At 36.0% G+C, this 16,366-nt stretch overlaps 1 protein-coding gene across 1 annotated transcript in view; it reads left to right on the top strand.

Moving 5' to 3' along the window:
* Positions 1-16,366, top strand: part of LOC134528942 (NACHT and WD repeat domain-containing protein 2) — a 122,263-nt gene that overhangs the window by 87,190 nt on the left and 18,707 nt on the right. The window contains exons 25-26 of the mRNA XM_063362610.1: positions 4,864-5,063; positions 13,403-13,572. Coding sequence (XP_063218680.1) covers positions 4,864-5,063; positions 13,403-13,572 — 370 coding nt within the window. The remainder of the gene's footprint in view (positions 1-4,863; positions 5,064-13,402; positions 13,573-16,366) is intronic.

Genomic DNA, 16,366 nt, shown 5'->3' with positions numbered 1-16,366 from the left:
AAGTAGCGATCCGTAGCTTAGTTTGTCACGTTTTGTCCACGTATATCTGTTAAATTTAATTCAAGTTGTTGATCTCCACTTTCAAATATATTTGCCAACCACTACTGTGTCAATGTTTCAGCGCTAGTGATAGGATTAAATTGATCGCAATCAGATGTTAAAGCACATTTGAATTGTAGCATGCTAATGTTGTTGTGAACTCTATTCAGTTGAGCACCTTCATACGAATCGCACTGCCAATATGGTTGTCATCCTGGTGTATACTGAATCAAATTCACAGCAAGGAAGATTATTGAATGACTAGAAACAATTAACTTGCCATGTAGTTTTTCAAGAGTTTCTTCATTAAAAATTTTTTTTGTAAAATATTTTTTTATCATTTCATATATGTATGTATATATTGGGAATATTTTTATTTGCACAATATTAAAATCAATTATTTAAATGAACTCTTATTATTATAGCTTTTTTTAATTTGTTGCCAATAATGTTCACTTCTAGTGATGATAGAACCTATGACTTAAGATATTTCAAACAATTGAATCGGGAATTTGAGAAACAACATAAGTCCACATTTTGGCGAAAATGAGTTATCAACAATAACAGTTTGTTGGAGGGTAGTTGTACATGCTGGCAAATAACCACGTAGGTCCACACAATCATTGCATAGATATAGCCTTCTCTAATTGCTATGTATTTGAGAAACAACACAAGTCCAGGACTTATGTTGTTTCTCAAATACCCCGCTCAAACACCACAAAGCACCAATTTGCTTTATTCCTGTATAGCCATAGATTTAGTGTGTTAAGGCCGGACATGCCTCGCCATATTCAATTGTTACATTTATCACTATAACCAGCAATTAATGTGTATTTTGTAACTCGATTTATAACGATAAGCCATAGGATATAACTTTACTATGAAAGAAATGTGCATTTTGTAACTTCATTTTTGGAACTACAAGTCATAACATAGTGCATTTTATGAATCCAGTGTTGATCTGCTGCTGCTGCTGTTATTATTATTTCAGGAACAGTCCCCATTAAATATTGTATTTTTATATATTTTAGAACAGAGCTGCCACATTAAAAATATTAAATATATAAAAACTATAATCATCTTATGAAATTTGGTAAACTCTAATTTATGTTATGTCGTAACGAAACATTATATACACAGAACAGAAGCTGTGATGAAAAATTATAAAATCCAATATGGCAGTTCTTGGCTGGCCTCAAAGCTATTCTCACCAGATAGCACTGATGCATGGTGAAATATTATTTGTCTATGGTACTGTAGTAATGTAGTTTCAACACCATAGACAAAGAAACAGTTTGATGTGTTTGTTGTTGTGCTTAAGATATGGAACCTTCCAGTGACAATGAATGTGTGACTGACAGTAAAAAGCGCAAGAAAGGGTGTCGAAATACATTTAGATATAAGTCTGAACAGATAAAAAGAGCACGTGTAAAGTGTGAAGCATATACTAGTTGGAGTGGAAAAGAAATCCCTGCAAAAAAACAGGGTGAAAATTGCAAGTAAGTTAACTATATGCATTTTGAATCCATAAGCACACCATATTTTACACTTATTTCTAAACATTCCTGAAAAAATATGTAATGTTTGGTTAAATGAAATTCTGTTCAATTCAGTTGCATAAAAAACGTTTAGATATTCATAGATGTTTTGCATATTTTGTTTAATTTTTTATCAAGTTTTATCGATATAAAATTTGTGTACGTTTGTAGAGTTTTATTACATTTTTTGTGAGACAACATAATGCACATAAGTACTTCTAACAATACTTTAATGCACAATGAATTGACCTGACAAGTTGTTAGTGCACAAGAAATAATTGCAGAAAAATTATGCTGACATTATTCTCTGTGTTGCAGATGCAGACGAAAATGTTTCTCGGTTGTATCTCCACCTCAACAAGAAGAGGTCTTTAACAAATTTACAAGTTTAGATACCAAAAATGAACAGGATTGTTACCTCCAGAGTCTTATTTCCACAAAAAAGGTGATGCGACGTAGACGTCGCATTTCAAAGGAAGCTTCTTCAAAACCATCAAGAGGATGTACATATGTATATGAGATATCAACGAGTTCAGGAAAACATCAAGTATGTAAAACAGCTTTTTGTAACATACATGCTATCTCGGAGGAACGTGTTCGTAGACTCTGTAAGTTGCTCTCTGAAGGTAAAAGTCCACATGATATGCGTGGGAAATCAATCCCAGGTAATACCAAATCAGGGTTGGTAATAGATGCTATTAAACAGCATATATCCTCTTTTCCAGTTAAAATATCACACTACAGTAGCAAAGAATACCACTACTTAAGCGAGAAGCTAGACGTCAAGATCATGTACTCGCTCTTCCAAGAGAAGTACCCTGAAATGTCAGCTGCAAACTATCGCTTCTATCTGAAAGTTTTCAGAGAGCATTTTTCTCTGTCGTTTGGACAACCCCAGGTAGATACATGTGCGACTTGTAAGGAGTTGGATATAAAACTTAAAAGCCCCTTTTTAAACCAAAAAGCAAAGAAAGTTGCTGAAGCAGAAAAATGTGTGCATTTGCGTCGGGCTAAGAAATTTTCAGCGAAAATAAAGGAAATCAGCGAGATAATCAAAGCTGATAAAACGGGTGATTTGGGAGCCATTTGCATAGATTTCATGCAGAATTTACAGTTGCCTTGCATTCCAGTCCAGGAGGTGTTTTACCTTAGACAGTTAACCATCAGTGTTTTCTGCATACATAATCTCAAAGATGGCAATGCAACTTTCTTTGTGTACCATGAGGGAATTGGAACAAAGGGGCCTAATGAGGTATGTTCATTTGTTTTGGAGTTCTTGAATACGTCATTGAAGGGAGTCAAAGAGTTGTACATATTTTCTGATGGGTGCAGCGCACAAAATAAGAACCATACATTCATCAGAATGTTGTCTGCTTTGACTTCTCTTAAACGTTTTAGACATATCGAACATTACTTCCCAATAAGAGGACACTCTTTCCTGCCCTGCGATAGGGATTTCTCAGTACTCAAGAGAAAAATCAAGAAGTACGACAGAGTGTACACCATCAAGGAGTATGTTGAGATAATTGTAACTTCATCCTGCAAGAGATCCTTCACGGTTGTAATAGCAGATTCCATCAGCATTCTCGACTTCAAGCAATGGTGGCCCAAGTATTTTAAGAGGAATGTGCTGTCACAACAGTCCTATGGAAAATCTGTGCCTAGAGACCAGAAAACAAGCTTTAAACCAAGTCAGTTCATGCACTTCAGTTATGCAAGTGACAATGCTGGACTTGTTGTGGCACGGCCATTTATTGATTCCCTTGTCAAGCACCATTTTAGGGTTCTCAATTGCACACTTGCGGACCTTGTTCTTCCAAAAAACAGGGTGTATCCTGCAGGTTGCATCCCTATCAACCAGAACAAAATAGATGACCTCCGCAAGTTGCAAAACTACTTGCCACACACAGAAGATTGCCAGTCATTCTATAATGAATTATTCTTGTGGCCAACATGTGTAACTGAAGTAACGCAAAACCAGCCTGATGATTAATTACATCAATGTAGACTTTACCGCACATCATCAGCAAATAGTTCATTTTGAAGAGGGATGTGTGCATACTTATTTGTATTAAAAAGTGATCTCTCAATGTTAAAGTTGGTGTAGGCCGCATATGCAAAGGTAGATCTAAAAACCTACATCGTATAGACTTTCTCATATCAGCAAGATTAGTGCATTAGGGACTGAATGCATTTATATTCATATAATTATTGGTATTTTTTTATGTTCTAAGCAAATTTATAGTATTACTTTGTGTACGCAAATAAATATTATGTTTTGTGGAATATTATGACTACCTTAAAGCAAAAATAGCACATTTCAGAACAATATATTTTGAGTTTATGTAGGAAATTGAGAAACAACATACATTAAGTCCAGCATTTTTAAATATAGTTTTTGGGGGGGTTGTAAATACAATGTATTTCTTTTTTACATTAAAGAGAAGTAAATTAACGTTGTAATGTATCCATAGTATCACATATACATATTTTGCCACGTGCCATTGACTATTACGTTTTATTCACTTTCTGTAAAATCTGTTGTTTGTGACTTATGTTGTTTCTCAAATGCTTGATTCAATTTTGCTTAGACAATTTTAAGCTAAAATCCTGACAAACATATTTAAAGGCTTGTCAATAAAATTGTTTTGGTCTCATGGAGCATTTTTAGTCAAAAATTAGTAAGTGCACTGTTATGTAAACACCAAAATATATTATGATTTTAATTTAAAAATTATAGGATTATACAATCTACATAATTAATCAAACATGTCAACTATATTTTTAAACTTAGGTGTCAAATCATTTTCAACAGCTATTATTTCCTTTTTACCTCTGCTCAGAACCTCCCACTAATCGGGCCCACCTTAACTGTCCACAAACCACTAATTCTGCAATGCAATGATAAATTGCCATGCACAGCTTTTGCTCTAGCATATATGCTCATGTCAGAGGGTTTGTTATGTGAAATCTTGTATGAGTGAACCACATGTGCGGTGTATCAAATAATGTAGGAATGAATTCTGTAGAAAACCGATTGGCTTATGCTACAACAACCATGTTTCCCATTTACAAAAATATCAGGTTTCACCACACTGAGAATCAAAACCAGATCACCTTGCTGGGAAGCGAGTGATATCGTCACTCAACCACCGTGGCCTCCAAAATGAAATTGTAACCGCTAGTTTAAAATATTTAAAGGTGACTTCATCAAAACACTACCTAAAATACATATTTTTACATTGTCACGAAATTTATGATAGTATAATTTTTTTTTATTTTGCAGATGGGTTTCGTCTATATTCCTTTGAGTATCCGGTACGCTGCTCTTCGTCAACACCATTCAAGTCTGGTGCGATATCGTGCGATGGGCAAAATATTATGGTCATGGCAGCTGACAAAGGAAGTCGGGATAGCATACACGTATTCAGTTCTCGAACGGGCAGCCTGATTGCCAAAATACCGCTTAAACTTTCTGCTGCAAAGGTAAATAAGTTATTAAGTTTGATTTAAAAAATTCTGCATTTTTTAATCAAAGTAAATTTGATGTGTGATTGAGATAGTATCTGCATGCCATGTTTTCTTTAGAAACCCACAATTTATTAAATACACGTCTTAGAATTGAAGAAGTGAAATCATAAATAAATTTAAGACAGTATAGATAATTTTCTTTCAATCCCAAATGAGTTATCCTAATTTTAAGACATCACACTATAGCAAAATACGTATTTTTAACTTAAGACTGCATTAGACTCTTTGTAAAATGTGGAAGTTTGGTGGGTTGGGAGGCAACTTACCTTACCATTGCATTGTAGATTATCTGAGATTTTTCTGGGAGTTGAACACATCCTGTCTAAAAAAAATGGTTTTTGCAGTAGCATAAGTGGTAAAGTATGGAATGCACCCTATGAAAGTTGTAAATGCATGAGCAACACACTGACTTTTTTTTAACATTTCTTTAAATTGTCAATGTATAGATACTAACCGTCACCTAATGGATACAATCTGCACCACGTGGTTTGTAAATCATTGAAAATGCTGGCAGTGTGCTCTGTCCCCCCTCACTTTTCCTTCGCCCTCTTACGCTAGTCTGCCCTGAAGGAAGTCAGTGCTAGCAGGAAGTGTCATCAGGATGCAAAATAAAAAAATAATTTTTTTACATGGCATATCTTTTCACTATGAGTTTTAGATGATCATTTCATATAAAAGCACACCTGTGGAAAAAAATAACACAGGCTTTACATTCTTTTAAATTTTATGTTAATAACTAGTCATCAGAGATAAGTAACATTTTCTTCTCATAAACTGCAGGTATTTAATATTGTTACCTTTTTTGCTGCCCTACATGTCTTTTACTTGACCCACACATTTTTATTTGCATTTTCGTTTTCTAGCAGAACTCTGACTGTAAACTGTAATGATATGACATTCACCCGTGATATATGACTTGCACTTGCTTTCAAATCTCCTTTCATTGCAGGTCTCAATTTTCACTTTCTACCTGTTGAATAAGTTTATATTTTAAGTGATATTCCTCAATATTAAAGAATCAAGTACATAGGAATTAACTGTAATAAATAATGCTCAACATCTGCTATTCCCAGCACCAGTAAACAGACTGTCTTTCTCTCTCTCACATACAGATACTAGTACCATCAGAAGAGGTAGACGTGGGCCAATATTGTTGCTGTAAGTAGTTAAACATTTTCTAATGTTTTTTTTTCTGCAACATGATTCTACCTGCGATGTACTCAAATCCACAATTTACCAAACCGTGTTGTATCATTTAAAATTTTATTTTACAAATGACCTTCTTAGTCTTATTTATGAATGGAAAGGAAAAAAAAAATTATTATGCTTATCTGAGCTGAAGGAGTACCAACGACCCTGAATAAACAGTAGTCGTATTCTGTTTATTACTCCAGCTGACTAGGAAGTTGTTATAATAATGTTTCTTCTTCTTGACTTAATAGCCTAGTTTCTGAAGGAAAATATGCTAATTATATCACTTTTCTATCCATATTTGTATGTGAGTGAGCCCCTATTAATCAACAAAATCTTTTTAATAAGCAGAATATTAATTACCATACTAACACTAACATGGTGAACCATATTTTGTGAAGTTTTACTCTTGACGTCCTTTAGAATGTTTCCTTCGTCTAATATGCAGGGAAATATTTCTTCCGCCAGATAGTCCATGTAAACAAGAATGTATGTGGGCTCGTAGATAGTTCCCATCACTTGAATATCACTTTTATACTTGAAATGTTCAGTGATGATTAGTTTTATTTAAAAGTATAATTTTATTATTTGCTGAACTAAATGATATTTATAAATCTCTTTAAATAAAAAATTCAGAGTAATTTAGTGCCAGAAATTTAATTGAATAGCCTACTAAGTTCTCAAATGTCAAAATATAAAACTAACAGTTTTTAATGTTCTTTCCATTAATGACTTTTGGTTATCAAATTTTTTCTGAAAGTCTCAATCTTTATTTAGGCATCTCTCAAAGTTTGTTAAAACATTTGCTACTTGTTTGCTTGTTAATTAAGTGTTAATACTGTTACTTTTATTACTGTGTCACCAATCACCACCTCCGGCTAGCTCAAAATTAGGTGATGAGTGTACATACAGGTTGGTAGCAGGTCACAAAGAAATTCATACGTAATGTTCTATGTATTACCTGTTTTTTTTATTCATGTAAAAATCACAATATATTCAGCACAACTGAACACAAAAAAAAATTAAACTGTACATCCAGAAAGGAGAAAAACACGTATACTCTTATTACAAATTAAATTATATTGCCCGTATAAGTTACGGGCAGCGACGGCTGGACAAAACCCTTTGTCGCCTCGCTGTGGGCTTTACCTACGACTACGGTCAAAAAAAGTTCTAATTAATCAAAATGTTGGGAAAAAGTTAATAGCCGTAGCCCGGACCGTAGCCGCAAAGTTGTACTTTAATAACAGAACATTATTATGTTATGCGAGCCATCGCCCGACCACGACCTCTCGTCACGGTGCTCGAACAACGACCGCTCGGCCCGTTGCTCGGACAATGACTGACGTTACAGCCTTCCTTCCCTTTGTGCGGGCAGTGACCTGGGCTTGCTGACGTAATTCTCAGGCAATCACGGCGCATAGCAACAAAAACTTCCACGAAATGCTTACTTCTGTTCCCACGATGCAGTGATTTTATCTCTCTCTCTCTCTCTCTCTCACTCTCGTGACAGTGATTCAAACACCTAGCATGTGAACCAAAGCCTCGGTCGTGGAAATAACGAAGGAGAATTATATCAGCATGCCTTCCCACACAAAGAAGCCAGCAAAAAATAATTACTTTTAAAATAAACTCATGCATTTTAAAAATAAAAACAATAAACCCGGTGAATTACGTTCATAATAACTTCTGAAAGGAAAAAATAAAATTTTACATCTAACCTGAAATTTGACAAAAAAATTATAACAAATTATTATTACTGCATTGCAAGGGGAAGGCTGTAATCTGGGTTGTTACATTACCCCTCCAACTTCTCAGTTAAAAACTAAAGCTTTTCACTGAGAAGTTACAAAAGCACCAAAAAAAATGAGAAAAATCTGTTCAAACCTAATCTCTGAAGTCCCTACATACTTCATAAACATTTCAATGCACTCAAATAACAATTTCTACAAATGTGGGTGACACCCAAAATTTTTTCTTCCCTGCCACTTAAGAAAAAGTCTCGAAAACTCACAATTTCTACTCAACATACTCAAATGATTTTTAAAACAATCTCTAAAATAATTTTCAACAAACAACAAGTTGACAACTCTACAGTCCTGACATGACAAATACTTCATTATGATAGAGTCGTACGCTTCTCTTCTTCAAAAAACAAATTACGTGAACAAATGACCTTCCTTAGGTTTCAAACTATATCTCCCCTTTCAGCAGCAGCAGCACATATCTTAACATTGATGAGGGGTGGGAGCGACCAAGGAGAAGGGACGCACCCTTGCAAAAAATCATCGGACTCCATGCTGGAAACATATTTAAAATTAACCTCCTGGCCCCCCAGCTGCCTCACAAACCACACTACCCAAAAAAATTTGCTACTTATTTAGGGCAATACGAAAAATTCGCCTAAACTCAGGCCATCATGAACACACAACTGCTTCTGCAGCTTAAAAACTCGACACTGTTTTTTCATTAACTTATAGTGTTACATTTCATACCTTTAATATAGGATGTTGACACCCTGTCATTCAATCCAACTACACATTTTCAATTACAAATGTGTGGCACTTTAATTTAAAACATTAAACCTTTTCAAAATTCTATCATTTTTCCGAAGACATAACTCCATTTAACACCTTCCTATGATACAACATTATACTAACAAAACATTACCCAAGTGCAATGAAATTATCACAATGTAAAGCATTTCTTCAAATAAAATTTATTATCAGTCTACTCTAGAGAATTTATACATATATTATCATTATTGTTTCAAAACCACAGAAAAAAATTCACATTAACAAAACCTTAATATAGTTATTTTTTTCAAAATTTATGTGTATAGCCTTCCTGCTCTTTAAAAACCTTGTGAAAAATGCTATTATTCATCATAAAAATTTGCTGTCATAAATCTTATGTATACTTTCCTATATTATATTATAACAAATCTTCAAAAAATACAAAAACCCTTATAAAATACAAAACATCAAAATGTACATAATTAAAACTATCAAAACTAAATTAAAACTATCAAAAAAAATTCTGAAAACATTATAAAATGGAAAAATTTAAAAAAAAAATTAAAAAAACACCAAACACAACAAAACTATATTTGACTCCACCCCTCCATCTAGGCAGTGGACCAAACAAGTCTACACACACGATTTCCAGAGGTTGCATCACCCCTGTACATTTCTCATTCATTACTTCTGTCTGTGCCCATAACAAACAACTGTTTACATTCTTGGCTACAGTTCGGTATACATTTTTCAAACCACAAAACCCCTGAAAATGTTTCACAGTTTTTTTCACTTCATGGTGTCCAGATTCCACATGCATGAGTGTGTAAATTTTAGTTTGTAAACTCTTCAGTACACACAACCCACATTTTGGCACATTACTTTTTAGGTTTTTTGAAAAAAATGTCCTTTTATCACAAAATTTCCTTTTATTACTTTTCTGCAATCTGCAGAACTCAATTCCTTGATTAGCTCCTCGGCAACCTCATCTTTGGGCTTTTCTGGGAATGCTTTCATCTCAGTCTCTACTTCTGTCATCTGTTTACACAAACTCCTGATTCCATGTGCTTTACCTCTTATTTTGCTAATTTTTTCCTCCACATTATCCAAACACTCACTGTTCACCTTGTATCATCTGTTCGGAAAACCCCCCATAACCTTGCTTTTAAAATGCCCTGCAGGATGTGTTACCGGATATTTCTTGGGGACATGGAAAATCCTGTGTTTAAATTTAGCTGGTTTTACACTTCACTGAAACAAAATAAAAAGATTTCTACCTAACCAGTGTTACAAAAAAAATAAGTTTCAAAATTACAACCTTAGTTGACTTGCTGTGTTTGGTGCACTGTCCCACGTAGTTACGCGATGCGACGATCTCAAAGTTCTGCGTAGTTCTGTAATGTGATGATCTCAAAGTTCTGCAATGTGACGATCTTGACGTTTTATGTAGTTCCGTGATGTGACGATCTTGAAGTTATGCGTAGTTCCACAAAGTGATGATCTCGAAGTTCTGCGATGTGACGATCTCGAAGTTCTGCGTACTGTACACCCCTGGCTCTCGCAGCTTCGGTCTCTCGTGGTTTTCACGACGCGTGGACAAAGCACTCGTTGAAACAGTCAGGTGGTAAACAGCACAGCCGATGATTGATGGATGTGTGCATAATTTGAAGTTTTTGACGTATATATATTTATTTTTTGAGAAAAAAAATGTTCTCTGAAAATTTTGCATATTCAGGGCGTGTATAAGTCCATGCCAGCCACACGTTGAGCCGCCAAATGTCACCACTCACCACCTCCGGCTAGCTTAAAATTAGGTGATGAGTGAACATACAGGTTGGTAGCAGGTCATGAAGTAATTTATACGTAATGTTCGATGTATTACCTGTTTTTTTTTATTCATGTGAAAATCACAAAATATTCCACACAACAGACCACGAAAAAAAAAATTAAACTGTACATCCGGAAAGGAGGAAACACGGAGCCATCGCCCGACCACGGCCTGCTCGGCCCGGCGCTCGAACAACGACCACTCGGCCTGGTGCTCGGACAATGACTGATCGTACAGCCTTCCTTTTGAAACCCGCCTTCCTTCCCCGAAGAAAAAGGGGTTGCATCCCCGACACACACTGGGTAAATTTTATACTGTTCCACAAACACTTTAAATAATAATAAATGTCAAAATCACTATTTACCCGAGTAGCCGAGCGTAAACATAAAGAAGTAGCAAACAAACAAAGGGCTAGTCTTTGGTAACTAAGTACAAAAAAAGAATAAACGCAAATAGAGAGGTTTACTAGAAAAGCCTTCATCATTATACAAAATATGGCAATGAATTTACAATTTTGCGTATATGGCAATTACCAGTACGTCTTGTACCAAACCTATAGATAGTTAAATATACCACAAATAATTATACCTTTAAAACCCCTATAAATTATAGATTTAAATATTTCAGTATAAGCCAGTAGCAAAAATCCTATACAAAAAGGCCTAGTTACAATAAAAGCGTATATTAAATAAATACAACTATATAATTATTATTTTCTTATTTAATATTTTACGTAGAGTTCAAAGTCTTAAATATATACGTTTTACTTAAAGAGTCGTAAGCAATCACAGCTGTTTCCCTGACCTACGCAACTGCACAGCGAGGTCAAAAGTGTCTGCACCAAACACCGTATATGAAACGAGCCACTGCATTAAAGTTGAAGTTCCTACATGCCAGGTCTCATAAAAGCAAAATACGTTATCATAAGGGCTTAGTTATAAATTTAACTTCCTTAAAATATTTTTAAAAAGTCCAATAAACTTTCTCTAGTTTTCTTTATAAGCAGTCATAAAACGGACAGAGCATAGGCCTATTCATTTTACTTTAAAGACACGTAAAACAGACGTCTTCAAGAAGGAATTCGTGCACAAATGTTTAAGTCACCAAAATTTGATGTATTGCAGTCAAACTCCAAAATGCACAACACTGTTGGCGGGGGCCTCTTTACCTTGCAGGTGCCGGCGATCCGTAGCAAAGGCACTCCCATTTGTGCCCAACAAAATTAGTCCCCAGTCCGTGCACAATTGGTGACGGGCCACCTCTCCATGTGCCGAGGCATTTGGCTCGTCTGCCCAGCGAAACCTCCGCGCGTGAGCGCGGAGCAGTCCCGCAACGTTTTCTCCACCACCGCCCGCAGTCGACTCCTCTCGCTCCCTCAGTCCGGCGATCGTGACGTCAAGTTAGCAGCCGACGACACCATGCCCAGTAGCCGTCAATGGAAACAGTATCTATATTACTTATTAAAGAAAACAGAATCAAACCCAAAACAAAAATATTAAATAAATGAACTACTAACAATAAAATATTTAAATAAATGATGACTGGCTTAAATAAATACGACAAAAATATCTGAACAATATTAAAGAAATGATATAAAAAAAGGGTGCAGGAAGACTGAGGCCCAGCAAGTGGCCTCACTTTCCTTTGTGCGGGCAGTGTTCTGGGCTCGCTGACGTAATTTTCAGCCAATCACGGCACATAGCATCAGAAGTGTCCACGAAATGCTTACTTCTGTTCCCAAGACGCAGTGATTTTGTCTCTCTCTCACACATTCCCGTGACAGTGACTCAAATGCCTAGCATGTGAACCAAAGCCTCGGTCGTGGATATAACGAAGGAGAATTACGTCAGTATGCCTTCCCACACAAAGAAACCAGAAAAAAAAAAAACTTAAAAAAATAAACTTATGCATTTTAAAAATAAAAACAATAAACCTGATGAATTACGTTCACAATAACTTCTGAAAGGAAAAAAATTTACATCTAACCTGAAATTTGACAAAAAAATTTATAACAAGTTATTATTACTGGATTGAACGGGGAAGGCTGGAATCTGGGTTGTCACACTGTCATAGTGTAACCATATGAATAATACAATTCATTTTAAATTGCTTAGAACTCACATAACTTAGAAACTTTATTTAAAAGCATGATGCGATAGAAACATGTGCATAGCTATACAGCGAAGGAAAGTAACTTAGAAACATGCTTTTTAGAGCAATAGGAACACGTACTAGGAATCAATTAATACTAGAAAACACATTTTGAATGTTCATCACAAGTTGCAATCATATAACTTACACTTGGCAATAACAATAAAATTCTTTAGTTTTTGTTTCTAAAATATATGATTCTAAGCATTTTTTAAAAGTTTACTGAGCAAGGTGGTGCAGCATTGAAAACATTGATATTGCATTCGAGAGGATACATGTTGGAATCCTGGTTCGTAGGTCTCTATTTTGGTTTTCCATGTTTTCCTGAAATCACTCCAAGCTAATGCCAGGATAGTTTCTTACAACAGATCTCCAGTTTTCTTGGCTGATGTTGTGTGAGATAATCTATAATGATCTCAACAATACATTAAACCAAAATAAATAAATAATTCAAAATATTTAATTTATACTTCATGGTTTTCCTACTCATCCTCATAAAGCAAAATCTGTAAGTTTTCTCTGTTAAAGTGTAGTGCTTTCAAGCCACTTTACCTTCAATAGTAGTGGATTTACAAATAACTGTGTGTTTGTGATTCTCATTTTTTCAGGATATATCTGCATTGATTTCAATGCCACACAAGCCAAATTTACTTGCTTTGATTGATTCGGATAAAGGAAGTATTCTTGATGTTCGTAGCAAACGTATAGTGAGAATGATTCCAAAATGGTGTGGGAGATGCACTAAAGATGGCAAATATGGCCTGTATGCTCCATCTAGGTAAGTTCAATTTAATGTTATTCTTCAGTTGCTAGAAAATGTTTAAGGCTTAGCAATCATGCACATTTTTATTAATAATTAATTACCTCCTTTTGTTACTTAAACATTTTTCTACAAAATATATTTAATGTTACCTAAATAAAAATGGTAGTTTTATTTTTTTTAACTAAGAGATTATTAATTAAGCTGATAACATTGAAAGTCACCCTTTGGGGCACAGTTGTTTGATGCCAGCTAACTTTAATGTAATAGATGCTGGATTCGAATCCTGGGTAAGGCAAGCATATGAGTGGTATTTTTAAATGTACTTCATGTTTAGCTTAGCAAATTAATAATTCCCCTGTCCTTCCCCAAATAAGCCATGCAAAAAAATTTTTTAGTAATCCTGGAGATGAGTATGTCTGGCCTTGTAAGTATACATTTAGTGTACTTCTTGACTCGGTTACAAACCATATAAATAAAATTTTTATGCCTTTGTAAAAATTTAAGACTCTATATATGTGTTATAGAAACAAATTTGAACTCCCAAAGTTTTTATTGTCTACCCTTTAACTTTTTAAAGATGTTAGTTTCCCAATGCTATATAACTTCCACGCTCTCATTTTTATACAATGCTGATGTCGACCAGGGCTATGCCCTCCCTAAGCCCGATGTGCCTCACGCCACTGCCGACCCCCTCTCCTCCCACCGACACCCTCTGTTTCGAACCTCCCGCCAACAAGTGCGTGTGTGCGTGTGTTCGGTCGCACTCCGCGAACCCTTTCGGCGCCCACCCTAACTGGAGCAGTGGAGACTGCATGTTTTTTAAATAATGTAATTCTTAAATACCTGTAATATGTAATCCTTAAATCTTAATTAACTTGCAATTTTTAAAAGGTTTTAATACTTATGTTTAACTGTCTTTAATAATATTAATGTACTAAGAGTAAGTTCAGCACTTCCTGCGGCCATGACACCCGGGGCCCGGGGCAGTCTCTTCCGTTCGCCGTGCGGTGTAGGACGCATCTCAGCACCTTGTCGAATTACACTTTCGCTTTTAACCGATCCGTTAACATCCGCCGTCGTAACTATTTTTTAAACCTTTTTTTAATCAACCTTCGAGGCCTACCCCGGCGGCAGACTGTTTAACTTAATTAATTTAAGTTCCCTGGAGCATTTTTAGATTAATCGGCGGACTTATACTTTCGGAGCCGGGCCACGCAGTGTCCTGGTCAGCAAGAAAGCTGGACTATGTGCTGTTTTCTGTGTGCGTCTTGAGTGTACGTGTCGGCATCAATAAAGCTCAATGTTCACTAGACTCGTTGCACTTAATTCTCGACCACGAGTTTCCCAGCACAGAGACGGAGGTGTGTGGGCCTCAAGACCCCACGAGCAGTAACATAGCGTGCCCGCCGCTGAGACCGGGCCGGTGAGTGCTAGCGGGGGGAAGTCGAGCCTAGCTCCACATGGGTCACGTCACGGCCCTGAGACAGAGTCGGTAGCCGGGTCCATGTGCCCATCCCAAGGTATAAATGTACGCCGATTCAAAAACCCCCCACACGGCAATCATGATGTGATTTGGTGATTTGGGGCTCTACCAGGGGTCAATATTCTGTGTAAGCATTATTAGCCGTGCTTACAGTTTGAAAATGTCATACCTTTGTGCTGAACCTACTGCATTCTGAAGCAGCTCGTTTCAGTGATACACACTTGAATGATGAGCACAGTGTGTCTCTCATACCACTCTATCTCATCCATTCTGACTCCTTGGTATCCGTTTGCAATTGCTGGACAGTGACACCTCTCTTATAACTACACGTCATCACGTCGGCAGCAGCCAACCAACCTGATTGAAAAATTTTGTGAATTTTTTAATAAGAAGTGCAAGATTTACAGAAACAAAAAAAAGTGTTAACACAACAAGCCTCAGTATGTAGCAACGCACTGCTAGCATCTTTCAATGTGATATTCAGGGTGGCGAAGTGCAAAAATGTTACACCATCACCGAAGAGCTTATTCTACTGGCTGCTCTCGACATATTTAATATTATGATGGGAAAATCAGTGGTACATCTAATTTCAAAGGTACCTCTAGCCAACAACACTATTTGTCGAAGAATCCATCATATAGCTAAGGATCTCAGTGATCAATTAATAGAGAATTTAAAGGCAAGGAATTTGTTCTGCAACTTGATGAGGCTACTGACAGTAATAAAAATGCACACCTTATTTGTTACAAATGCTTTCTGGATGATAATATCACTGTTGAAGACCTGTTCTGCAAAAGTATCATTGTAAGCACAAAGTCTCAAGGCTCATTTGAAATTCTTAACAAGTTTTTAACATAAAAATTTTTAGAGTGGGAAAAGTATATCGGTGTATTTACTTATGGTCCTTGATCAATGTCTGCCTATTGTGCAGGATTACAAGCGCTTATTTGCAGTAAAGCACCCCATGCTATGTAGACCCATTGCATCATCCATAGAGAAGCACTTGCAGCAAAGTCAATGAGATCTGATTTGAAATTTATATTAGAATGTGTCATAGACGTAGTTACATAAATACTAGGCTGCTGAAAGCCAAACTGTTCAAAAACTACGCATGGACATGAGAGCTAAAAACACGGCCCTGCTATACTACTGTAATTCACGAAGGTTTTTATGTGGAAATGTTTTATCTCGTGCTTTTGAGTTACGTCAATAAATCAACACTTTTCTGCAATAGGAAAAAATCATGAAAATCCAAATACTTTTCTGAACCAGACTTTTTGCTGAAAGTAGCATATTTGTGCGATATATTTGACAAACTGAATACCT

The sequence above is a fragment of the Bacillus rossius genome, chromosome 2 (genome assembly GCF_032445375.1).
Source record: "Bacillus rossius redtenbacheri isolate Brsri chromosome 2, Brsri_v3, whole genome shotgun sequence".
NCBI classification, from domain to species: Eukaryota; Metazoa; Arthropoda; class Insecta; order Phasmatodea; family Bacillidae; genus Bacillus; species Bacillus rossius.
Note: the sequence above shows the minus strand (reverse complement) of the source record. Positions and strands in the feature narration are given on the sequence as shown.